Source organism: Rhinatrema bivittatum, chromosome 6 (genome assembly GCF_901001135.1).
Source record: "Rhinatrema bivittatum chromosome 6, aRhiBiv1.1, whole genome shotgun sequence".
NCBI lineage: Eukaryota > Metazoa > Chordata > Amphibia > Gymnophiona > Rhinatrematidae > Rhinatrema > Rhinatrema bivittatum.
Window position 1 is genome coordinate 19,652,740 of NC_042620.1, and position 25,352 is coordinate 19,678,091.

The following is a 25,352-nucleotide window of genomic DNA, read 5'->3' on the forward strand; positions in this document are numbered from 1 at the left end:
CAGTTACTCGCAGTGAACAGCAAAAAGGATACTATTTGATTTATTTTGTGATCCCCAAGAAGGATGGGAGTTTCCGTCCAATTTTAGATTTAAAGGGTGTGAACAGAAGCCTGTCTTTACCCCATTTCCACATGGAAACTCAGATCAGTAATTTGTTCAGTAAGAAAAGGAGAGTTTTTAACTTCTCTGGATCTGAAAGAGGCATATTTTCATATTATAAGGAGAGAGTGCATCCAGAGATTTCTCCGATATTTTGTATTTTAGGAGAACATTAGCAGTTCAGGGCTTTACCTTTTAGTTTAGAAACAGCCCCAGAAATCTTTACAAAGGTCTTGGCAGTGGTTGCAGCCTACTTAAGAAGACAGGGATATTAGTGGGTCCACGTTTGGACGATTGGCTGATTCACAGACAATCATATGCGGAAAGTTTGGCTGCAACTGACTACGTAGTTACTCTATTTCAAAAGCTGGGGTGGATAATCAGTTTTGGGTAAAACGAATTAAACCTCTCTCAAGATTTAGAGCATTTAGGAGCCCAATTCAACCTTATCAGAGAAAAGGATTTCAACGATAATCGCGCAAGTGGATCAATTCTCAAGAGAACAAACGCCTTCAGCATGGGCATATCTTCAGCCACTGGGCATAGTGGCCTCCATTTTGGACTTAGAGCCATGGGCAACGGCTCACATGAGGCCACTTCAGCTAGTGCTGCTTTCCCAATGGAAGATACAGACTCAGGGTTACGATGTCCACCTCCTGCTGCTACAGAGTTTAAGGGAGAGTTTGCATTGGTGGACCATTCCTTTAAATTTGGAAAGAGGTGTTCCATTAGAGGGCCCAGATTGGATTATAATTACGACAGATGCCAGCCTCTCAGGCTGGGGTGCATATTGCCAGAATTATTACACACAGGGCCAGTGGTCTCTGCTAGAAAGGCTTTGGTCAGTAAATCGCTTAGAAACCAGAGCAATCAGACTGACACTTATACATGTCCAAAGAATAAACAAGCATGGGGGTATCCGTAGTCAGGGTATAGCAGAAGAGACAGATCTTCTCTTTGCATGGGCAGAAGAGAATCTGTTTCAGCTCTACATATTGCAGGTCAAGAGAATGTCCAGGCGGACTATTTAAGTAAGAACTGGATAGATCCAGGAGAATGGGAACTGAGTCTTGGAGTTTTCCAAATGATTGTTCAGAAATGGAGAACTCCACTGTTGGACTTAATGGTGACAAGAATGAATACAAAGCCCTTAAGGTTTTACAGTTGTCGCTGGTTGAAAATTGGCCACATTTTCCCCCCTTGGCTGCTAATAAGTCGAATAATAAGGAAAATAGAAAAAGAGAGAGTTTGTGTGGTTATGATGGTACCAGATTGGCCACGAAGGCCAATGTATGCAGATCTTCATAGGCTTAGTGGACAGTCCCCTGCACCTGCCAGCAGGCAGGGGGGTTGCTACAGCCAGGGTCCCATTCTGATGGAAGACCCTTCTCATTACTCACTTATGACCTGGCTTTTGAGAGGGCAAAGTTAGTTAAAAAAAAGTTACACACCTTCAGTTATTAAAACATTACTGAAATCCAAAGAAGTTATACACTTCATTAACTTATGTGAGAAACAAATAATAAATACAAACAAATACATTTTAGGTATCTTATGATTTATGATTATACTATTGTATTTTATTTATATTTTAATTGTGTATTTGACTTATATTGTAAACCGATGTGATGTTTCCTACGAACAAACAAAAATAAAATAAATATGGAGAGGTTTTGAGACTCACTGTAAGAAGATCCGCTGCTCCCCTTAGCGCTCTCAGATTGATAATATTCTTGCCTTTTTGCAAAGAGGGCTTCACAGGGGGTTAGCATATAGTTCTCTTAAGGTTCAGGTTGCAGCGATTTCCTGTTATTTATCTCTCTCTGCTCATAGAGACCTTGCTTGGTTTCTTCAAGGAGTAAAGCGATTGAAGCTCCAGTCAGATTGGGCGTTCCATGTTGGGATCTAAATTTAGTGTTACGAGCTCTGAGAGGGGCACCTTTTGGGCCATTAGAGCAGGCTACTTTAAAGGATCTGACTTTGAAAACCATTTTCTGTGTGGCGATAACTTCAGCAAAAAGAATTTCTGAATTACATTCATTGTCATGCCACACACCCTATCTAAGATTCAACAGGGAATCGGTAATTCTGAAATCTGTCCCTTCATTTTTGCCAAAAGTGATTTTGATTTTCCATTTGAATCAGAAGATTGTTTTGCCTTCATTTAAAAGGGCAGACTATAAAGGTTCAACGGAGGAGTTACAATTTTTGGATGTGAAAAGATGTCTCTTGGGATACTTGCAGGTTACAGAAGAATTTAGAAAGTCAGATTATTTGTGCTTTTTGGAGGCTCTCGAAAAGGAGCGGCTGTGTCAAAGCATGCATTTCCTGCTGGATTGAAGAAGCCATTGCATCGGCTTATTTGTTGCAGGGAAAGATTTTCCAAACGGATTAAGAGCTCATTCAATTAGTGCGCAAGCTGCTTCTTGGGCTGAGTATGGAGCGGCTAGTCCCCCTAGATATTTGTAAGGCAGCTACTTGGGCAGCATTGAGTATGTTTGCAAAACATTATAGGCTAGATGTTTACGCCAAACAGGACCCCTATTTTGGGGCATCTGTATTAAAGGCACGTTTACAATCTACCCACCCGTAGAATATGGGCTTTGGAATTTCTCACCTGTTTCTGAACTTGGGACAAGGAAGGAAAAATTAAGACTTACCTGATAATTTTCTTTCCTTTACATATGATCCATCAGTCAAGAAGCCCACTCAGGAAATAATTTGGGTAGCAGCTATTAATGTCATTAAAAAAAAAAAATAAATAAAATAAAAGGAAGTAGTAAAAGGGAAGGTTAAACAGGAGTTTATGCCTAGTAGTTTGGCATTGTTATATTCTTCTGACACTCTTTTCATTTGAGTGTGTGTGTTCTTGTTGTGATTTAATGCTAATTTGTTTATATCATTTTTATTAAAATGTTCACATGTAACACAGATAATATATATAACCAACAAGAGTGAGGTCATTGGTGCATCCTTCCCAATGCCCACATGAACAACCAAAAACAGCAATTTTCTCCCTCTTTCAATCTTAATGGTAATTTAAAATGTTTACATTTTTAAGAAAATTTTTAGGTGGCAAATATTTTTATTTAATAGAGCTGATTTACTAGGAGTTCATGGCCAAGTTTAAGGTTAGCTTTGACAAAAGTATACTGGCTACGGAGATTCCACAGATGATATATATAGGTTGTGGTGTCATCAAAAGAATTTACAACTTTGCCTCCAGAAGTTGGATGAGGGAAGATACCCACATGTTTCTTGACTAGTGGAGCATAAGGAAAGAAAATGATCAGGTAAGTCTTAACTTTTCCTTTTTGAATATTTTACTCTGAAAAGTTCATTTTGCACAAAAAAGACTGGATTTCCATTTGTGTGTATATGATTTAATGTATTATACATTGTTACACTGATGGGTCATATGTAGTCATGTGTGCTACTTGAGCTTAGAAAACAGAAAATCTACATCAGTGGTATGCACAGCCAATCTTTGAAGACCAAGACATAAGAACATAAGAAATGCCGCATCTGGTTTTCAGAATACCTTTCTGAATACACATGGTATATTTGCATAGTAGATGTCAACAGATAGGGAACATTTGGCTCAACTAGTCTTTCTGGTTTTCACTGTTTACCTTCCATTAGCTAAGGAATCTCCCAGATGGCAGTCATACAAGCCTGACTACCTGTGGGAGATCACGTTTGCTGCTTTTTGCTCTTAGCTGCCCGTGATATCTAAGGTGATTGTACCACTTTTTCAATCTCGTTGCAAGATTTTCCAAATAATTTAATGAAGCCCAGTTTGGGTTTCGCCCTAGACATAACACAGAAACATTGCTTCCTTGTCCCATGTTCCACTAGTCCAGAAACATGTGAATATGGTCCCTCGTCCAGAGCCTGGAGGCAGAGTTGTAAATTCTTTTGATGACATCAGCTATGTATGTCCTATGGAAGCCTCAACAGCCAGTGTTCTCTGCCTTCGGCTTCTGGTTGGTTACTTGTTGACACAGGCTCACCAGAATTTTCAATAGAATTCAATTATTTTTAATTGGTTTAATGTTTTTTTGACCCTTATACTGAATCTCTTATCTTACCTTGCTTATGGCCAGGTTCCTGCAGAGCGAGCGGCTCTCTTGCAGTGATGCGTATCGTCCACTGCTTAACCAGCTCATTCTTTTACTATGGTTGAAAGCTCTTTAGAGCCTTAGGAGACAGTACTAAGCACTCTAATTACAAAGTAGAGTGATGAATTGAATTCTTAGACAATCTGTTGTCCGAGCTTCCTGGTTTGTTTTTGCTGAGTGGTGCCTTAACAGCACCAGCGACTCCATAAGGGGGTCTTGTCAGTGGTGATAATCCTTCCTCCCCCAAAAAGGAGTCAGACACTTCAGCAAAGGTATGTCTCACTAAACAGGGAGTTTCAGAAGAATTGGGGGGGGGGGGGTGAAAAAGAAAGCCCCAAGCTCTGGGAAAGCCGTTGCAAGTATCAGTTCATCCCTTGCCAGGGATGTGGCCGCCATTTTGAAGCCACCGCACAAGTCAGCAGTTGTGAGCAGGAAGAGTTACCCTTCAACCCAGAGCTCTCTGAAGTTTCTTCCAGAGCAGGCTTTTCAGTGAGGCTCTGCAAAAGAAGCAAAGGCTGAAGAGAAATCAGTTTTCTCTTGAGTTTTTTTTTTTAATTTCCTCTACCAGGCATTCCAAGCCCTGCAAGGCAAGGGGGACTCGGAAGAAACAGCAGCAAACTTTTTTTTTGTTCAGTGCAATTCTCCAGTCAGAGGGAAAAAAAGAGAAAGGCAGAACCTCAGGAGTCAGTTCCTAGCACACAAGCTGATTTTTTACCCTCCAGTTTTTCTAATAGAGGATGATTTGAATGATAGCAGTTCAGGATCCTTAGAGGTAGGTGAACTACAGGAGGAAGAGGATTCTATTAGGCTTTTCCTCAAGGAAGAAATGCCTGCCCTAATTACACAGTCCACCTCTGCTCTAGTTCTGACTGAGAAAAGGGTAGGGTCCCATTCAGGTTATTCTTCTATCTTAAAGGGTTCATGCAGAATTTAGAAATTGAATCTGTTGTTCACTGAATGGGATTCACTAGAGGCTGGTTACAGACATTCTAGGGTTTTCAGCAAGCTTTACCCACTGTCTCCAGAATCGCAGGAATGCCTTTTCAAGATGCCAAAGGTGGATGCAATGGTAGCAGCTGAGTCAGGTGAACCACCATAGTATTAGAAGGTGGGGCTGCCTTAAGAAATACATAAGACCAAAAAATTGAATTCTAAAGAACATATTTTTGGCAAATTCTATCATGTTACAATCAGCCACATGAGCCTAGCTACGTAGCAAGGGCGTTACTAGACTGGATCCAGCATTTGTTTGAGGAAAAGGATGTTGCTAAAATGGAGTCCGCAACTGCCTATCTGGCAGATGCCTTATAACATTATTATGGTATCGACAAAGTCCTTCACACTCTCTGTTGGAGCCAGAAGATTGCTCTGGTTTCATAACTGGTCTGCAGACTCATTCTCAAAGGCTTGCCTTAGTAGGTTTCTGTTTAAGGGCAATTATCTGTTTTGCAAAGAGTTGGATAGACTGGTGAAAAGTCTAGGACAACGGTTCTCAACCGGTGTTTCAAGTGCATGCAGGTGAGTCGCCATACTTCCCAGACCCCCACTGGCCCAGAGCTCACCCTGCCTCAGCGAAATTGGAATATATCTTCTGCCCGGGCTTAAAATGCTGATAGCCCAGGTGGAATGTGGCAGGAGAGCTGGAATCAGCTGCACCGGCATGTTCTCTTCTTTCTGCCCCTCCCCCCCCCCCCCCGCGGCCCAGAAGAGGAAGAGGAGTGCAGCCGCCGCATGTGGGAAGAAGAGACCATGCTAGTGTAAGCAGTGCGGCCTGAAGAACGAGCTGTGCGGAGCACAAGAGGAGCAACCTCAGCCTCCGCGGCCGATGGGAGCCATTTCTCGAGGCCGTGAGGTATGGAAGTGGGGGAGGTTGCTGCAGCCACTAAGTCAGGAAAAGGAGGAAGCTGCTTCTGTCGCTAGTTCGGTGTGGGGAGAGAGAGTGAGTGAGTGAGCAAGCATGCATATGTGTTTGAGATCCTGTGTGAGTATGAGAGAGAGAGAGAGTGAGATAGCATGTATACAAGTGAGTGATTGAGAGCCTGTATGTGTAAATGTGTGATTGAAAACCTGTTTGTGTGATTGAGAGCCTGTGTGTGATTGAGATCCTTTGTGGGTGAGTAAGTGAGAGAGATCATGCATATGTATGATAAGTGCATGTGTCTGTGTGTGATTGAGAGCCGGTGTAGGTGAGAGAGTATGTGATTGAGAGCCTGTGTCTGAGAGAGAGCATGTGTATATGTGTGTGATTGAGAGCCAGTGTGAGAGAGAGCGCTTGTGTGTGACTGAGAGAGAGGAGAGAGCTGCAAACAAACCATCCTTCCTCCTGCTAATTCAAAACAATCTCAGGGCACTTGGATATCAAATGTTCTCAGGTATGCAGAGCAAGGCATTTTTTTTTTCTTATCATTTTTCATTATTGGGTCTTTGTGCCTGCTATTTTGAAATATTTTATTGGTCTGTAGAAATTTTTGGTATGAGTTTTTAATTATTGGATATTCCATTCATCAGCTGTCTTGAAATAATCTGCTCTTTTTATTATTATGGGTTTACTGCTATTGTTTTTATATTTCTTGATTTGTTTTATGAGGACTGGTGATGTTTCTCTTTTTCCTTTGTTGCACTGCATACAGTCTCTCTGGCTTGTTGTGATTTCCAGTTCAGTTTTTGTCTGCATATTTCTATTTATGCTTTATGGTCTCTTTATTCTTTGTTAGGTGAGGGTCTTCACATGTGACTGAGGTGAGATATTCTGCTGGCATGTGGTTTCTGTGTAAGGCTCTATAGCAGCCTGGCTTGGTCCATTTTCCTAACAGGAGGAGTATTGGAGTTTTAAGGCCTGGTGTAATATTTTCAGTTTTGCCTTGTAAGGTGGTTATTGTTTGAGTGCTGGAAATTGGTGCTGTTTTGGAATGCTGTGTTTATTATTTCTGGGTATTTATCTTTCCCTTGTGTCATTCTTAACAATAAAAATAATACTGGGCCTTTATTTTTTATTTCCACCGTGAGTGAGTGTGGTCTGTCAGGTGTGTCATGATGGGGAAAAGGTTTAGAACCACTGGTCTAGGAAATACCAAATTGCACAGGCATCCCGAAAATAGGACGAGGCCCAGTTTGTACTCCTTTCGGGTTCATGGTTGTTATAATGATGCTAAAAGATTTAGACCATTAAAAAGGTCCACTAAAGTGAAAGGCAAGTCTCATTCCTTTCATGGGGCAAGAAGACCATGTGGAGATTCTACACAGCCTTCAATCTCAGGCCAGTCTTCACAATGGATTCTAGAAGATTCACTCCTTGACTTCTCCAATAGGAGGAATACTCTACAGGGTTATCTCAAGGTGTGGATCCAAATAACTTCGGACCAGTGGGTCCTAGATATCATCTGCAATGGCTATTCACCAAGATTTCAGTTTCCTGTACCAGAAAGTTATTTAATATCCCCAGCCTCTTCACCAACAAAAATAGAGGCAATTCATTCTACCTTCTACAAGAAGAGTCTACATGCAATTTGCCCAGTACCTATCAACGAGCAGAGAAAGGGTTGTTATTCCATTTATTTAGTAATCCCCAAAAAGGATAGCACTTTTTGCCCAATTTTAGATTTAAAGAGTGTGAACAGGAGCCTATATATTCCTTGGATCCACATGGAAACTCTCAGATCAGTAATTGCTTCAGTAAGAAAAGGTGAGTTTTTAACTTCTCTGGACTTAAAAGAAGCATATTTTCACATTCTGATGAGAGCCAACATCCAGAAACTTTTCCAATTTTGCATTTTAGGAGAGCATTACCATTACAGAGCGCTACCTTTTAGTCTTGCAGCAGCACCAAGGACTTTTACAAAGGTCATGGTTGTAGTTGCAGCCTATTTAAGAAGGCAGGGAATTTTAGTACATCCTTTTTTGGATGATTGGCTGGTTCACAGCAAGACTTATGTGGATGGTTTGTTTTCAACTGACAAAATAATTTCTCTGCTTCAAAACATGGGATGGATCATCAATTTTCAAAAAATTCAATACCCTCTCAAAATTTAGAGCATTTAGGTGCCCAGTTCAACACTTTTGAGGGATTAGTCATTTCATCAGAAATAAAGCATCTCAAAGATTATCACCCAAGTAAAACAGTTCAGGAAAGAATGAGCACCTACAGCATGGGCTTATCTTCAGCTGCTGGGAACTATGACCTCTATGTTGGATTTAATACCATGAGACCACTTCAACTAGCGCTGCTTTTCCATTGGAGGGTACAATCTCAAGGTTATGATGTCCACCTTCCTCTTCCACATAGGGTAAAGGAAGGTTTGCTTTGGTTTTTCAATCCCATAAGTTTACAAAGAGGCCTACCATTGGAGGTCCCAGATTGGATCCTCCTCATGGCAGATGTCAGCCTTTCATGCTGGGGGGCACATTGCCACAATTATTATGCTCAGAGCCAATGGTCTCTGCTAGAAGAGCAGTGGTCTATAAATCGATTACAGACCAGAGCAATCAGGCTGGCTCTTACTCATTTCCAGAATGTGGTCAAGAGTCGCGCAGTGCGCATTCTCAGCAACAATTCTATGACAGCCTATATAAACAAGCAGGAAGGAACCCGAAGTCAAGAAATATCAGCAGAAACATATCTTCTCTTTGCTTGGGCAGAGGAGAATTTGTACCAACTTTCTGCCTGTCATATTGAAGGGCAGAAGACTGTCCAAGCAGATGATGTCAACAGGAACAGAATAGACCCCGGAGAATGAGAACTAAGTTTGGAAGCATACCAAATGATTGCGAGCAAGTGGGGAGAGCCACTATTGGAGTTAATGGCGACAAGAAGAAATGCAAAAACCCTAAGGGTTTGATTTTAAAAGATGTGCCGATTTTATAACATATGCGAATTGCCATGCGCATGTTAGAAAATATATCTGTGTGCACATGCGATTTTTATAATTGGTGCGGGTGGGTGCCCCTGTCGCGCGCGCAGGGGGTGGTATTTTTCCCAGTTCCCTAACCCTATCCTTCCCTAATCCTATCCTTCCTCCCTCTTCCCCTCTCCTCCCTGACCCCTAAACCTACCCTATCTGTCCCCAATTTTTTTGTTTTTGTATTTACTGCTCCTCTGGAGCAGGAGTAAACTCTGCACGCCAGCCAGCTGCCGGCATGCACTTCCCTGGGACAGCATCTAATGGCGTTGTCCCGGCCTGTCCCTTTCTTCTAGCCTGCACTTTGGCACACATCGGCGGTTACGCACGTGGCTGGGCCCATTCGAAAATGCGCGCGGCGCACTCGGGGCCCGGCCACGTGCGTAACCCCTGAATTTTACATGCACAGTTCTTCCAAAATTTGGGCTTTAGGTTTTACGGTCGCTGAAAAGATTATAGCAGCAGGGCCATAAATGCATTAGTACAAACTTGGCCAGAGAAAGGGATGCTTTGTTTTTCCTCTGTGACCACTAATAAATTGCGTAATAAGGAAGCTAGATGGAGAGGGTACTGGTGGCACCAGATTGGCCTCGCAGACCAGGGTATACAGATCTTCACAGACAGTCCTCTTCGTCTGCCAACAGGCAGAGGTTTGTTGCAAGGACCCATTCTAATGCCAGATCCTTCTCATTACATTCTCACTGCCTGGCTCTTGAAAGGGCAAAGTTAGTTAAGAGGTTACTCTCCTTCAGTTATTAGTACTTTGCTGAAGTCAAGGAAGGTATCCACTTCACAAATTTATGCAAGAATATGGAGATGTTTTGAGAGTTATTGCAAAGAAAACGATTGCTCTCCTTGGTGTGTTCAGATTCGTGGCATTCTTGCCTTCTTGCAAAGGGGGCTTGAAAAGGGGTTATCTTTTAATTCTCTTATAGTGCGGATTGCTGTGATTTCCTGTTTCAGAGGGAAAGTAAGTGGTATGACACTGATGGCTCATAAAGATCTTTTTTGTTTTCTCTAGGGAGTAAAGTGCTTAAGGCCTCCAATAAGAAGGGAAGTTCCATGCTGGAATCTTAATTTATTGATAAGAGCTCTAACAGCGGCACCTTTCAAGCCAATAGAGCAGGCTACTTTAAAGGATCTCACTTTGAAAACAGTGGCTATAACTTCAGTGAGAAGAATTTCTGAAGTTCAAGCTTTATATCGTATCACTCACCATATTTAAGGTTCAACAGGGATTCAGTAATCCTGAAGCCTTTACCGTCATTCTTGCCGAAGGTGATTTCAGTTTTCCATGTGAATCAGAAATTGTTTTACCTTCATTTAACAGAATGGTCTGCAAAGATTGAATGGATGTGTTACATGTTTTTGAGATGTAAAGAGCTCTCTCTTGAGATATTTGTTGGTAACAAAACGTTTTAGAAGATCACATAGACTGTTCTTTTTGGAGGCCGCATCTAAAGCTTCTATTTCTCGCTGGTTTAAGGAAGCCATCATTTCAGCTTATTTATTACAGGGAAAGGAAGCCCCAAAGGGATTAAAAGCTCATTCAACCTGTGAGCAAGTGACCTCTTGGGCTGAGTTTGGATCAGTAAGTCCCCTGGATATTTGTAAAGCAGCAATGTGGGCAACATTGAGTAACATAGAAACATAGAAATGACGGCAGAAGAAGACCAAACGGCCCATCCAGTCTGCCCAGCAAGCTTCACATTTTTTTTCTCATACTTATCTGTTTCTCTTAGCTCTTTGGTTCTATTTCCCTTCCACCCCCACCATTAATGTAGAGAGCAGTGATGGAGCTGCAACCAAGTGAAATATCAAGCTTGATTAGTTACGGGTAGTAGGGGAAGTAACCGCCGCAATAAGCAAGCTACACCCATGCTTATTTGTTTTACCCAGACTGTGTTATTCAGCCCTTATTGGTTGTTTTTCTTCTATAGGTTTGATATTTATGCAAAACAAGATGCCGATTCTGGGACGTCAGTTTTAAAGGAGAGTTTAGAATCTATCCACCCATGATATATGGGCTTTGGTACTGCCCACATATTTCTGGACTGGTGGAGCATAGGATAAGGAAGGAAAAATTAAGACTTAACTGATACTTTTCTTTCCTTTACTTATGCGCCACCTGTCAAGAAAGCCCACCTATGATGATTGGGATTGCTGCTATGGGCGGGGGAGGAAAAGTTAAACAGAAGGTTTATTAATTTATGCCTTTTATTATGGGCTACATTGAAGAGAATTTGTGTTCTTTATTTTTCTTTATAATATAATTTTTAAAAAAAATGTACAATGTTTATCAAAGAAAAAAAATTGTTTTTTGGTTTAGGACTGATTTCATGGGAGTTTAATGGCCAAATTTAAGGTGAGCTATGACAAAAAAGTACACTGACTGTTGAGGCTTCCATATATGACATACATAGCTGATATCATCAAAAGAATTTACAGCTCTGCCTCCAGGCTCTGGACGAGGGACAATATTCATGTTTCTGGACTGGTGGAGCATAAGTAAAGGAAAGAAAATTATCAGGTAAGTTTTAATTTGTCCTTCTTTGTAGTCTCAGTATTATCAGAGAGGGGTTTGATAAGGGATTAAAATATTACTTGGTCCTAATTGACCTATCTTCAGCCTTCGATACCGTAAACCACGATATTCTTCTACTCCATATGAAATTGTTGGGTATCATATCTACTGTTCTCTGTTGGTTCTCATTTTTATTGAACTGACAGATCATGCAGAGTATTTACTGATAAGTCTCCTTCTGCTGCAGTACCTCTAACTACAAGGGTCCCCCAAGGCTCCTTACTTTCTCCAGCATTATTTAACATTTATCTACTTCCCCTCTTGTCATATTTTGTCTCAGCTTGTATGCTGATGACAAACCATTTTTCTTTCCCATTACTTCCACATTGGCTGCTTCGTTTGATAAACTCTCTCTCTGTTTTTAACAGATTAGTGCTTGGTTATCTCACAACAATCTTATATTAAATCTTAATAAAACTGAGAGATTCTTTCTTGCGAGACCGAAGTCCTCCCCACTCAATGGTCTCTTAAAATACGAACATTCCAATTAGATTAGAAGTACGTGTTTTAGGTATTTTACTGGATTCAACTTTCTCTTTACATCCACAAATTCAGTCATTGGTTTAAGAACATAAGAAATTGCCATGCTGTGTCAGACCAAGGGTCCATCAAGCCCAGCATCCTGTTTCCAACAGAGGCCAAACCAGGCCACAAGAACCTGGCAATTACCCAAACTCTAAGAAGAACCCATGCCACTGATGCAATTAATGGCAGTGGCTATTCCCTAAGTAAACTCGATTAATAGCCGTTAATGGACTTTTCCTCCAAGAACTTACCCAAACCTTTTTTGAACCCAGCTACACTAACCACATCCTCTGGCAACAAATTCCAGAGCTTTATTGTGCGTGTTGAGTGAAAACTATTTTTTCAAACTTTGTATGCAGCATACTATCAAGCCATTCTTAAACCTCTCCGATTTCATTCTGGTGACACTCTCTTTTGTTATAGTCTTTAGATTATTGAAATTAAACTACCTTTAGGGTTACCACAATCTACATTGTCAACTGGAATAATATTTTAAATAAATGTTCACTAGACCTAATGTTAGCCATAATTGAGCAAACTAAGATTACTGCTGATGCCATTAATGTTGAGATTACTCAGTTATTGGAGACAACTAAAACTGATATGGCTATTCAAGAATTTACAAACAAAGTGCCTGAAACTGATCAAACTGTTGAATTATTTATGGCACAGGTTAAACAAACAAAGCTAGACAAATTCATATGAGACTAAAAAGATTACTCAAACGGGTTCATTTATTTTTGGATGCAACCAAATTACAAGAAAAACAGAAATCAGAATTCTAAAACTTTTGACAATTCAAGTTCTTCTTCGTCTGATTCTTCAGGCGAAGAGGTTTCTAACTGTACAAGCAATACCGAATTCTGCAGCCCTTTTGGTTTCTGGGATCCCGTTGCATTCCCGTATCACTCCCAATTCTAGTAGAACTTCACTGGTTGCCTATATGGTGGTGCATAAGTTTCAAAATCCTCACATTGGTTTTTAAAAGTATTAAGGGCCTTGCTCCCAGTTATCTCCCAAAACCTGTCATCTATTGCCCTAGCTGTTCTTTACGATTGGCTTTGAGGGGGCCTGTTTGTTATTCCGGACTTTAAAAAGATCAAATTGGCCCAGTCCCGTGACTGGATGTTCAAAGTTGCAGGCTTTCAATTGTGTAATGACCTTCCTCATGCCTTAAAAAAAGCAGAATCCTCAGTGTATAATAAAGGTTCTTTTCTAATGCGTAAGCCACGTGGAATCCTCTGGACACGACAATATTCGATAAGTGTCTGTCCATGCATTAGAAACAAAAAACATGTGAGGGAGTCAGTTGGGCTGTTATACGAGGGGGGTGGGAAGGGTGCACTTAAGGAAAATAAGGCCACAGCAGAAACATAGAAACATGACAGCAGAAGATAGGCTATATGGCCTATCTAGTTTGCCCAATTGCCCAACTAATTCTTTACAATTTCCATTATTCCCTCAAAGATTCCCTATATTTATTTATTAAAATATTTAGAACTCGCCTATATTACAACAAGTATGCTAGGCGAGTTCCAATGAACATAAAATTGCAATTAAAACATAACACGAAATAAAAAACCTAAATATTATACAAAAACAATTACAATTAAAGGCCAGACAACTCTAAAATCAAATCAGTCCTTTTAAAAGCTTTCTCAAATAAAAAAAGCTTTAAGGTATTTCCTGAATAATCTCACATCTTGAATAGACGTAACCTCAAAAGTAACAGCATTCCATAGTACTGGCCCTGTAACTGAAAAAGCTCGTTTCCCAGCTTCTTGAGTACGGACATGCTTTGGGGTTGGTACTTCCAGTAGATTACTGTTAGAGTTTAATATCCTACCCGGAATATACGCTGAAAATAGATCATTTAAATAACCTGTAGACTTTTGAAAACAGTTGTAGACAATAGTGAGAACCTTAAAATTGAACCATTGTTCCACAGGAAGCCAGTGCAACTGGATTAAGAGGTGCCATATGCTCTCTGGAGGATGCAGCCAAGACCAGTCTGGCAACTGAATTCTACAACAGTTGTAAAGATTGAATCCAGTATTTCGGGAGTGTGATATATAAAAAGTTACAGTAATCAATTGTATTTAGTACAAAGGCCTGCATTAATGTCTGGAAATCAGCTTTATCAATCAAAAACTTAAGATGCACATTTTTAATTAAAAATATCCAGAGTACATAGTAGTATGCAATTGCAAATCAATCTTCAATTCAGAATTAAACATCAAGCCTAAATTCCGAACCTTTTCAGAAAATGAGCAGCTGTTTCATTAATATTAATTCCAGCCAAACCACCTGGCCTTGGGCTCCTAGAAATCCAGAGAGCCTCTGTTTTTTTTTTTTGTTTTTAAAGATTTTATTGTCAATCAATGCAGAAAGTAATAACACATGAGGATACAAAAAAAAAAAACCCATAAAGCATTAACCAGAACAAGAAGTACGCCTCAGTAGTAACCGCAAACTTCTAGTTTAAACAGTACTTAACCATGATTGACCAGTTTATCAATTGTACAATCACCCCATCCCATTCGTCCCTCTCCCCACCCCCCTTTACACAACAGGGAACCGAAAACCATCAGGGAATATGTGCACTTAAAAGCCTGAAAGAGGAGAAGGAGAAGTCTGAATTGGAGAAAGAAAAAGGAGAGAGAGCAGGGGAGAGCAGATAGTGGAAACAAAGACAGGGAGAAATACTCGCTCAGCGTACCAGAATGAAAGGCCCTTGTAAGAAAGTATGTATGGGTAAAAAGCCAACATTGGGATATAGCCAAGATATCTAGTAAGGCTACAAAACTCCATTTATTTATTTTATTTATTTATTTCTTTTATATACCGACATTCAATCGAGATATCACATCGGTTTCCAGATAACTAAAAGAATAGGGCTAGATCGGCCCTATTTTACATTGTAACATGGTAACAATTATAACAGAAATACATGGAACAATAGATTATAGTATATAACATATGTACATAAATGGCTTGTTGATAAAATAATTTAGGATTAAGGATAGCAGGGAGGGTTGGGAGGAGGGAGGAAGGGAGGGAAGAGAGGGGTGGGTGGGAGGAAGGGAGTGTCAGGGAGGGATGAGAGGGGGGGAGAGACGCCTGTGTAGGGGGTGAGGTGTGTTGCGTTCGGGCAGGTTAAGGGTCAGGTGGGAAGGCTTTTAAGAACAGCCATGTTTTGAGGTGTTTTTTGAAGACTTGCAATGAAGGTTCATTTCTGAGACAGGTGGGGAGGGAGTTCCAAAGGGTTGGGCCCGCTATTGTTGTGGCTCGTTTGCGGACAAAAGCAACATTTGCGGCGGCTTTCAGTTAAGTAGATAGGGTTTGGAGTGCAAGCCACTTGGTGTAATAGCCCCATATCCTGTTAAACGCTACCAACCGATCCCTGTGCACCGCTGTAAATCTACTGAGTTGATAATATGTGTGTAGGCGATATTGAATTTTAGCCAAATTGGGAGCGTTAGCCCCTTTCCAGTGGGATGCTATATCTGACCGTACTGCAATAAAAACTAGTAACAAAAACTTTTGGGTGTCTTTATTATGGTCAGGTAAAGGGATTCAGCTTGAACCGGAGTCAAAACGACCAACGATAGCCATCCCAAAACCTCCTGCCATATTAATGCCACATTGGGACATTCCCACCAGATATAGTAGTAGGTACCAACGTGGCCGCAGTCCCGCCAACATAGGTTAGAAAATGTGGGCCGAAATTTATGGAGTCGTTCCGGCGTATAGTGCCAGCGGTAAAGTAATTTGTAACAATTTTCCTGCAAACTGGCCGAGACTGAGCATTTATGGGCAAGTGAGTAAATAGAATCCCACTCTTGGTCCTCTAACTGACACTGGAAGTCTAGTTCCCACAAGGTGCGGTGGCGCGAAGTCTCCTTTGATAGCCCATTGAGGAGACCGTATATCTTAGAAATAACACCTCTTATAGTGGAAGCAAATTTACAATATGTTTCAAACAGTGTGCCTGTCAATTTCAAAGTACCCCCCCCCCCCCCCCGTGCCCCGCGCTTGACAGTATCCCACTGGAAAAGTGATATAATTGACAAAGTGATATAATTTAGCATAGTGCAAAAAATCCCCTCCACTCACCGAGTATTGATCACTTAATTGTTCAAGAGTCATCAGTGAACCCTGGCTCAGCACATGTACCAATCTGGTGATACCCACTGACGCCCACCGTTTCACAGTCACAGAGTTGTCCTGAATGGGATATACAGTATTTGTATAAAGATGAGTCATGATAGAGTACCGTTCAGGCCCAGTCAATTTAGCCTTCCATGGAAACCACACCTTAAGCGTGGTGCGAAGTGCGAATGGCATGTACATAACAGATCCCCCAGTCTGAGATGGTTGCCACGGAAGAGCCGACAGGGGCATCTTCCCTACCAGCGCCTGTTCTAAGAGCACCCATTGCGGTATATCTGTCGTACGGTGAATAGCCACCAGGGCCCGAAGCTGCGCCGCTAGATAGTACCACAGCAAGTTAGGTAATTGAACTCCCCCCTGAGTTTTAGTCCTATATAGAGTCGTTCTAGCCACCCGGGGAGGACGTTTGCGCCAGATGTAACTACATAGCATTTGCTGCCATTTCTTTAGGAGGGAGGACGGCAAATAAATGGGTCTCGTGGTGAAAAAATATAAAAATCTGGGCAGGATGTTCATCTTAATTATGGCAAGTTGACCCAACCACGAATGCATCTGATGCTGCCACTTAGATAAATCCTTACAAATAGTACGGACTAGGGAGTCATAATTTAACATATAGAGTTGGCTAGTGGTAACATATAGAGTTGGCTAGTGGGTTGTTTTTTTTTTAATATGTCTTTTTAGTTTTCCAGCTTATAACAATTACAACGCATAAACACTGACACTAATAAGTATGTCAAAAAGGCTCAAAGTTCCCGCGTCCCTAACCCAAGCCCCCTTCCCCCCTCAAATTCCCCCTAGGAGAAAGTCTGAGGCACATCATTAAGGACATCCACATTATATCTAGGTGATAGAAGAAATGACTTGTTGGAATCTACCCTTTATTGAAGCTGGCAGGTGCCGAATAAAGGGAGTCCATGTTTTTGGAAACATCGCCTTTCGTCCTCTTGGAGTCTTGATCCAGGATCAGAATTTCAAATGTAAAAGGTCCAACATTTCCACATACCAAAATTCAAAAGATTGGGCATATGGCTGTATCCATTTAAATAAAATACATTTCCTAGCTACACAAGTACCTTTAATCAAGAAGTTGCCAGCAAATTTGCTGCACTGAATGACTCAGAAAGTATCCCCAAAATTCCTAAAGAGGCCAGCACAGGAATCGCCACCCCCAGTAATTCAGATATATATTTAAACACCTTTTCCCAAAAGCTGTAAACAGGAGGGCATTTCCAGATCCCATGACTCAAGGTAGCATGGTCAGATGCACATTTTAAACACAGGTGGAGAGGATACAATTTTCATCTGAAAGGCTCTGTGAGAAGGAATAACTAACCGATGAAGAACACACAAATATTGCTCTTGCAGCACTATCGAGGGAACATTTGCAAATAAATCAGCAATGCTGATCAAGAAATCATCCTCTTCCAGTTCCAACCCTAAATCCAAATTCCATAGCCCTGCCAATGTCACAAAATGTTTATAAGAGGTGACTGAATGAAGAAATTTATATAGTCCCACTAAAGATTGTTTCTGCCTTTCAAACAAGGACATCAAGCTCTGAAAAGGCCCCGAAAAATACAACCTCTCCCGAAGATCCAAGTGTTTATTAATAAAACTAGATAATTTTAAATATTGAAAAAAATTATAAAATTCAAACACAACCTTTCCTGACAATGGGGTAAGGAGTAAATAATATGAAGTTGATAATCCACAAAATCATGAAAAGTTTGGTAACCGGCATTGCTGAGCTGCCAAAAAATATACTGTCCATCCCAGGATAAAACCACGGGTTACCACACAAAGGCAACCAAGGAGTAAATTTCCAAGAGAACAACATCTTCTGTCTCTCATATTTCCAACCAAACTGCATATATTTCACCTGAATATTTCGTGAAAGATAGAGGGGAAGATCTTTAACATTTGCATGGAAGTAAAAAGCATAAGTTAAGAGGAGCTGCAAAACATTGGCTACTCAAGAGCCACTCTCCCAGAGCCCTTAAAGAGCAAGCTACATATAATATTTTAAATTGGGAAACCCCCATCCCCCTTCACTAGTGGGCACCATTAACTTAGCTAAACAAACCCTCACTTTATGACCATTCCAAATAAACTTTACACAACTCCAATGAAAGCCCTTAAGATCACCTGCAGTAACAGCTAAGAGTAACATTTGTAAAACGTAAAGCAAGTTAGGCAATAGGGACATCTTAAATAAGGCAATCCGCCCCAAGAGTGACAAAGGGAGCTTCTTCCACCTAGACAAATTCTTCTGAAGGTCATTTAGAAGCGGAGGAATATTGACCTGATACCACATATTCATATCTCTATGTATGCAAACTCCAAGGTATTTAAGGGATTGCTCCATTGGAGCCGGAAAGTGGGCCAAGAAGTTTTTAAGTGCTCCCAAATATCCAGAGCTTCGGACTTGTCTAAATTCAATTTAAAGCCCAAAAAAGGAGCCAAAGGTTTGAAAAGTGGGATGTAGGATGAAAAGAAGAATATTATCTACAAATAGAAAGGTGCTCAAAAAGAATTTATTAAACACTTTGGCCCCTTGCAAAATATCAGTAAGGGCATGCACCAAAGGTGCAGTAGACAAAATAAATAATAGGGGCGATGGGGGGGCAGCCTTGCTGGGTACCCCGAGACAACAAAAACGAGTCTGAGAGATTGGGGAAAATTCTCTCCCTAGTGATGAAACTTTGAGGGAAAAGTCTTGAAAAATTAAGAGCTTTTGCCCTTCGTGCATGAGCTGTTTTTTTGCAATGATATGCTTGCAGCAGGAGAGTGTTGTGCACATAGTTGAGGATTTTTGCGATCACTATGCAGGGTTTACTCCTCCTGTCCACCTGCGCTTCAATGCGATGTGCCTGCTCCACTCTGAGATGGTCTACTAATTCTGTGAGGCCCAATTCCACTGGCAGCCATGTTTCAATCAGATCTTGCAGTTTAATGTCTGAGATATGAGCCGGAAAGCCAACAAATCTCAGGTTTGACCACCTCAATCTGTTCTCGAGATCATCGATCTTAGCATCTTGGGCGGTCACAAACTTTTCCAGCTTAGTGAGTTTTACTTGTAGGGCCATAGTGTCATCCTCCACAGAGTCCATTCCAGAATGGTACTCAGATAGTAAGGTCTTAACTTTGGCCATTTGGGCAGAGAGGTCGTTAAATCGAGAATTAAGAGCAGTGACCACCGCAGTTGTTAGGGTAATGGCCATTGAGTCTGATATCGCAGGCACAAGAGCTGAGTCTTGAACTGTGGCCGTCTTATCCTCCATCTTGCAAAGTTTCTCTTTCCTTTTTAGCGAAACGTGTGGATATCGCAGGTACAAAGTCCCTGACGAGAAAAAAATTGGGCCACATTGTGAATAAAGTTGTCGGGTAGGTGCTGCAATGAAAAAAAGCTGGATTGACTTTAGACATTCAAGGTTTTCTCGGGGGGGGGGGGGGGAGGCACCCGGAGCACAGGGTTAAGCTGCCACCCTGCCTCACCGCATCACGTGACTCTGCCTCTGTTTTTGAAGCATTGAGAACTAGGCAATTATCTAATAGCCATTTATGAACTGCTAGTAGACATGATGAGATATCATTTAATACAGAAGTCAGAATACTAGTGACTGAAAAAATACAAGTGAACATCATCTGCATATATTTTGAAGTTTACTTCATATCCCTCAAGGAACCTACAAAGAGGGGACATATACATATTAAAAAGTGCTGGGGATAAAAATAGAACCTTGCGGAACTCCTTATTTAAGAGAGAACCAATTTGATACCCCAGTCCCAAACTTAACCTGTGCTCCCTATCTAATGAAAAAGAACCAGTTCCACCAATTCCTGTATCTGATAACCTAGATAATAAGATCTTATGGTTAATTGCATCAAAAGCCAAATTTATATCTAGGTAAACTGCTATTACAGCACCTCTGGCATCCATGCTTCTTAATACAGAATCATTTATTGAGACTAATGAACTCTCATTGCTATGTTGTGTTTGAAAACTAGATTGATTTGGGTGTAGGATACTCTGATGTTTTAGTTTAAATATCTTTATTAAAATAAAAGAATATAATACAGTACCTTGAAAACAGACTGCAATGGCACAGGACAAAAAAACCAGCCATTTGTTACAACAGTATCAGTTCTTGAACATTGCAAAATCATCAACGGTTAGGAAAAAAAAATGACTTCAGCTGGCTTCTCTTATTTTTCTTCCCCCCTTATGAAGTCCCCCTAAATCCCAAGTTTCTCAAAGATTAACTGACTTTCTTTTCTTTTTAATCATTGTCTTGCTTTATGAAATACCCCATGTCTTTGTTCCTGTATATTTCTCTTATTGGATTGTAAGCTCTATTGAGAAGGGATTGTCTTTTTGTATATTTGTACAGCATGTGGTGCTATAGAAATGTTAAGTGATAGTAGTATTAGTATATTACAGGCCTGGAAGTCTTTTTTTCTGGCACATCCAGGCACCAAAACCTTGATATAGTACCCCAAATGTAGGTCCACCCACCCACCCCTAAAGTCTTTATCTACCGTACTCGGGGGTATAATTACAGCACTTTCACTACTTATTCATGTATCTGTTCAAACCACGCTACAGACTATTCAATATCAGACTCTGAAGATATTTATCCCAAGCGTTCAAGAATCTTTTTACTGTTTTAAAAACTCATTCTGCTGCAATGCTACAGAACCTCTGTAAAATTTTAACCAGTGAAATCAAGTTTGAAATAGGATGATAGCTTGTTATATCATCCAGGGGAAATTTCCCTTTCTTAATAACTGGTTGAATTACTGATCATTTTAGTTTGTCAGGGACCATTCCTTCCTCAAGTGAACGATTTATAAGATCAGATGCGACTTCAATAAAGGAATCTCAAATTGTTCCCAGAACACTTGTTTGATAAGGATCTAATGAGCACATAGAGGAAACTAGCAGTTTCCACTCTAGAGAGTCAATTGCTTCCTAGCAAATATTGGCTCGTTTTATCTCTGGCCGGTCCTTGGGAGCACTGCTTGTATCCTTTGGGCAGACTTCTATATATAATAGCAAACCTCTGAGGGGAACCAGCCAATACTGAAGATTCCTGTTTAGCTAGCCACAACAACTTATTTACTTCTACAAATAAATAATGAGGGTGTTTCAGAGCTAACTGAAGTTTAGAACTAAAGTATTGTTTCCTGACCCTGAGAAACAAAGTTAATGTAAGTGTCCAGATTATTTGAATCAGGGTTTCTCCGCCACCTATGCTCTACTATCTGCATGGCTCTTTTCCCTGCCCTAAGGTCCCCATTAAACCAAGGGAGCCTCCCAAGACAGCAGTTAACATGCTTTCCTGATAGTTGTAAATGAAGGCCTGTGGTACCAGATCTTAGCCTGCCAATTGAGCTGGAAGCCCAAAGGAGCAGGAGAAAACAGGAATCACTAGTGGAGTGGAGTTGATAGCTGAGGGAGTGCTACCTTGGAAGATAGGTAGGTGAAGGTGAGGAGCGAGGACCCTCCCCACTCCCCCTTGCTCACTGCCAAAGTTGTATGCACATTAATGGTCTACACACCTATTTAAAAAAAAAAACTTGAGGGAGCATTGTTCCTGACCTGCAGCGGTTTCCTTACTATCGGGCCGATACAGTACAGTGCGCTCCAACGGAGTGCACTGTTAACCCGCCATTGGACGCGTGTTTTCGATGCGCTAGCGTTACCCCTTATTCAGTAAGGGGCCGAAAATGCGTGTCCAACCCCCCGAACCTAATAGCGCCCGCAACATGCAAATGCATGTTGATGGCCCTATTAGGTATTCCCACGCGATTCAGAAAACAAAATGTGCAGCCAAGCTGCACATTTTGCTTTCAGAAATTAGCGCCTACCTACCCAAAGGTAGGCGCTAATTTCTTCGGGCACCAGGAAAGTGCACAGAAAAGCAGTTTTTACTGCTTTTCTGTGCACCCTCCGACTCAATATCATGGCGATATTGAGTCGGAGGTCCCGAAAGTTTCCAAAAGTAAAAAAATAAAATAAAATTTGAAGATGGCCCGCGGCTGTCGGGTCGAAAACTGGCCGCTCAATTTTGCTGGCATCCGGTTTCCAAGCCCGTGGCTGTCAGTGGGCTCGAGAACAGACGCTGGCAAAATTGAGCGTCGGCTGTCAAACCCGCTGACAGCCATTGTTCCGGTCCAAAAGGAGGCGCTAGGGACGCACTAGTGTCCCTAGCGCCTCCGTTTGCCTGTTTTTACCGTCGGGCCTCATTTGAATAGAGAATCGCGCGCACAGGACCCGCTCTCCCGCGGACTTTACTGTATCGGCCCATATAAAAGATGGCCAATTAAATTTCCTTAACTTCTTGTGTCCAGTTTTCTCCTTTGGGTATTTGTCTCTGAAGTGACAAACAGCAAGAGAGTTCAATCCACACTACTCTATGCTGAAGCAATCATTGCTTTATGAAACTTTTAGGCAGCTCTTCTTGCATTGCTGATTGGTTCGTTTTATTAGTTCTCAGGCCGATGCAGAAAAGTTCATTCAGCCGAACACACAGGTTTACCTGCTCTAGAACACTCATTTTGTGAGCATAACAACACAGCAAGGAGTTTTATACTCATAAAATGAGCATTTAAAAATGTGCAGTCAGCTTAGCACCCACACATGGAAATTCCTTCTACAAATAAGTATCCCCTCCTAGTAGAGAGATGCGCTGGCTGAACATACATTTTTTTTTAATGCTGGAAACGTTATGCCTGGTCAGAGGTGGAGTAAAGTTTCCAGTGTTGCTATCTGGTGATAGGCAAAAAAGAAAGATTTTCCTGAGGCCGGCCTCAGATAGCCAGATAAGTATGGACTTATTCAGGTAAGTGGCTGAAGTTAGCTACTGCCACTTACCTGGATAAATCAGATGACTATCATCGGCCTGACTGTTCCAGGGGTGGATCCTTCACTCCCCCTCCTCTCCAGATTTAAAATGTGCATTCACTCCTGATGCATTTGCATATCATTAGTTCACTGGGAGTTATTAAAATTAATCTGTGCGTTAAACTGTGTACTGGATTTCAGCACACAGATTACTGCATTGGCTTGTCAGTGTCCACCTTCTGTCATCTGATTGGAGTTTTTCTTTTTCCCCCAAACAGATTGAATGTCGATCTTCGCTTAGAATGATTATTGTTGCAATAAGCAGGTTTCACGCCATTTTAAATGAATAAACCAAACTTGGTAGGGACTTCCGGCAAGTTTTGGGGACAAATAGCATTGAACAAGTTTAAATTACCGGTATATACGCCGCTTTTTCTCCGACTCACTCTTTATCTGTTAGCCCTTCCCAACCATGAGTTTCTGCACGTGCACCAATGCCTTAACTTTAGAGGTCAGTTAGGTTCATGCTGCTATGCCATTTGTTGTGTGAGCTAAGCTGATATTTTTTAAGTATTTCATCCATTTTCTCTTAAAATTGCCTTTCCAGATGCCGGTTGATATGACCACATGTTTCCTTTATATTTATATTTTCCTTTTATCTTTTACTTATCTGCTCTTCATTCCATGTTGTTTTAAGGTCCTCAGACGAGGGATAGAAGTTCACCTCCCCCAGGCTACATTCCAGATGAGCTACACCAAGTTGTTCGAAATGGGTCCTTCACCAGTATCAACAGTGAAGGCGAATTCATTCCAGAAAGTGTGGACCAAGTAAATGCCGCATCTTTTCTAGTCTTCTAATTCTTTTGTTCTTAGATTTTTATTTGTTAAATGCGAATATACTGAAATGTCCATCAGTTTTAGCTGCATTGGTATTTAATGCTTTGGTAAATGTGTGTGTGTGTGTGTGTGGTTTTTTTAAGGTTTTTTTAAGGTTTTCAAGACTACAGAACATTTGCAAAATAACCCTGAATGCTTTATCAAGTGTCAGAATTGTTGTCTGTTTACTTTTTTAACAGATGCTGGATCCCTTGTCCTTAAGCAGCCCTGAGAACTCTGGCTCTGGCAGCTGCCCCTCATTAGACAGCCCTTTAGATGGGTAAGGCTATTGTACGGGCTCAGTCGTGACACAGACGTGTTCCCTACTAAGCAGGAAGGAAAAGAGTACCATTAGGGGCATCAGAATCGGTTTGTCATCAACCAGATTTTGGGCACATTTTTTGAGTTTATATAATATTTAAAGAAAACATCAAGACTTTTGTTGCCCAGTGCAGATTGTTTGTGTCTTCTGAAAGAGTACCGTATATACTCATGCATAAGTCGAGAAATTTATGCCAGAAAATAAGCCCAAAAAAGCTGGCTCGACGTATACATGCATACTATAGTTGTGCATAGGTTTTTTTTTTGTGCCGGTTTCATTTTTGGATTGGGGCTGGGCTATTTCGGTGCTAAGTGCCAAATGGATATGTGTTCCAGAGCTTTCTGGAAAGTTCTAAAGGCTTTTACCATATCTGTTCAGTAGTCAAATCATCTTTTTATAAATCATTTAAGACATTTGAAACCTTTATTAGAGGCACAGGCCATTCACTCTGTCACCTTACTCACTTGCGAGACTGGTGATCTGCTGTGAACGTAGGAAGGGCAGGCAATAAATGTTTTTAACTAAACAAATATTTAGAGAACTCCTGTTACATATAAGCAATACTTAGTGATTACCATGATAATTTACTGAATGAGGTTGAGGGGCTACTTATTTGGTTTTTTTCCCCACCATTTCTGTACTAATTTAAATGCTGGAATATATACCAATGTATGCATCAGCTTTGTGGCGTTCTACACAATTTTTTCAGCCTGAGCAATCCATACAGTAATAAAATGCTCTTAGCGTAAGAGTTCAAAGATTTTTTGTTTTCTCATTTTCTGTATTGATCTGTAATGATACTGCAAATATACAATAAAAAAAATGTTGTCCCTTCCAGAGACAGCTATCCCAAATCTCGAATGCCAAGAGCGCAGAGCTATCCTGATAACCACCAAGAATTTTCAGG

At 41.0% G+C, this 25,352-nt stretch overlaps 1 protein-coding gene across 2 annotated transcripts in view; it reads left to right on the forward strand.

Annotated features, from left to right (window-relative positions):
• Nucleotides 1-25,352, forward strand: part of MAP3K2 (mitogen-activated protein kinase kinase kinase 2) — a 222,912-nt gene that overhangs the window by 141,548 nt on the left and 56,012 nt on the right. For both annotated transcript variants that reach the window (XM_029605132.1, XM_029605131.1), the window contains 3 exons: nt 23,945-24,075; nt 24,324-24,403; nt 25,284-25,351. In XM_029605132.1, coding sequence (XP_029460992.1) covers nt 23,945-24,075; nt 24,324-24,403; nt 25,284-25,351 — 279 coding nt within the window. The remainder of the gene's footprint in view (nt 1-23,944; nt 24,076-24,323; nt 24,404-25,283; nt 25,352) is intronic.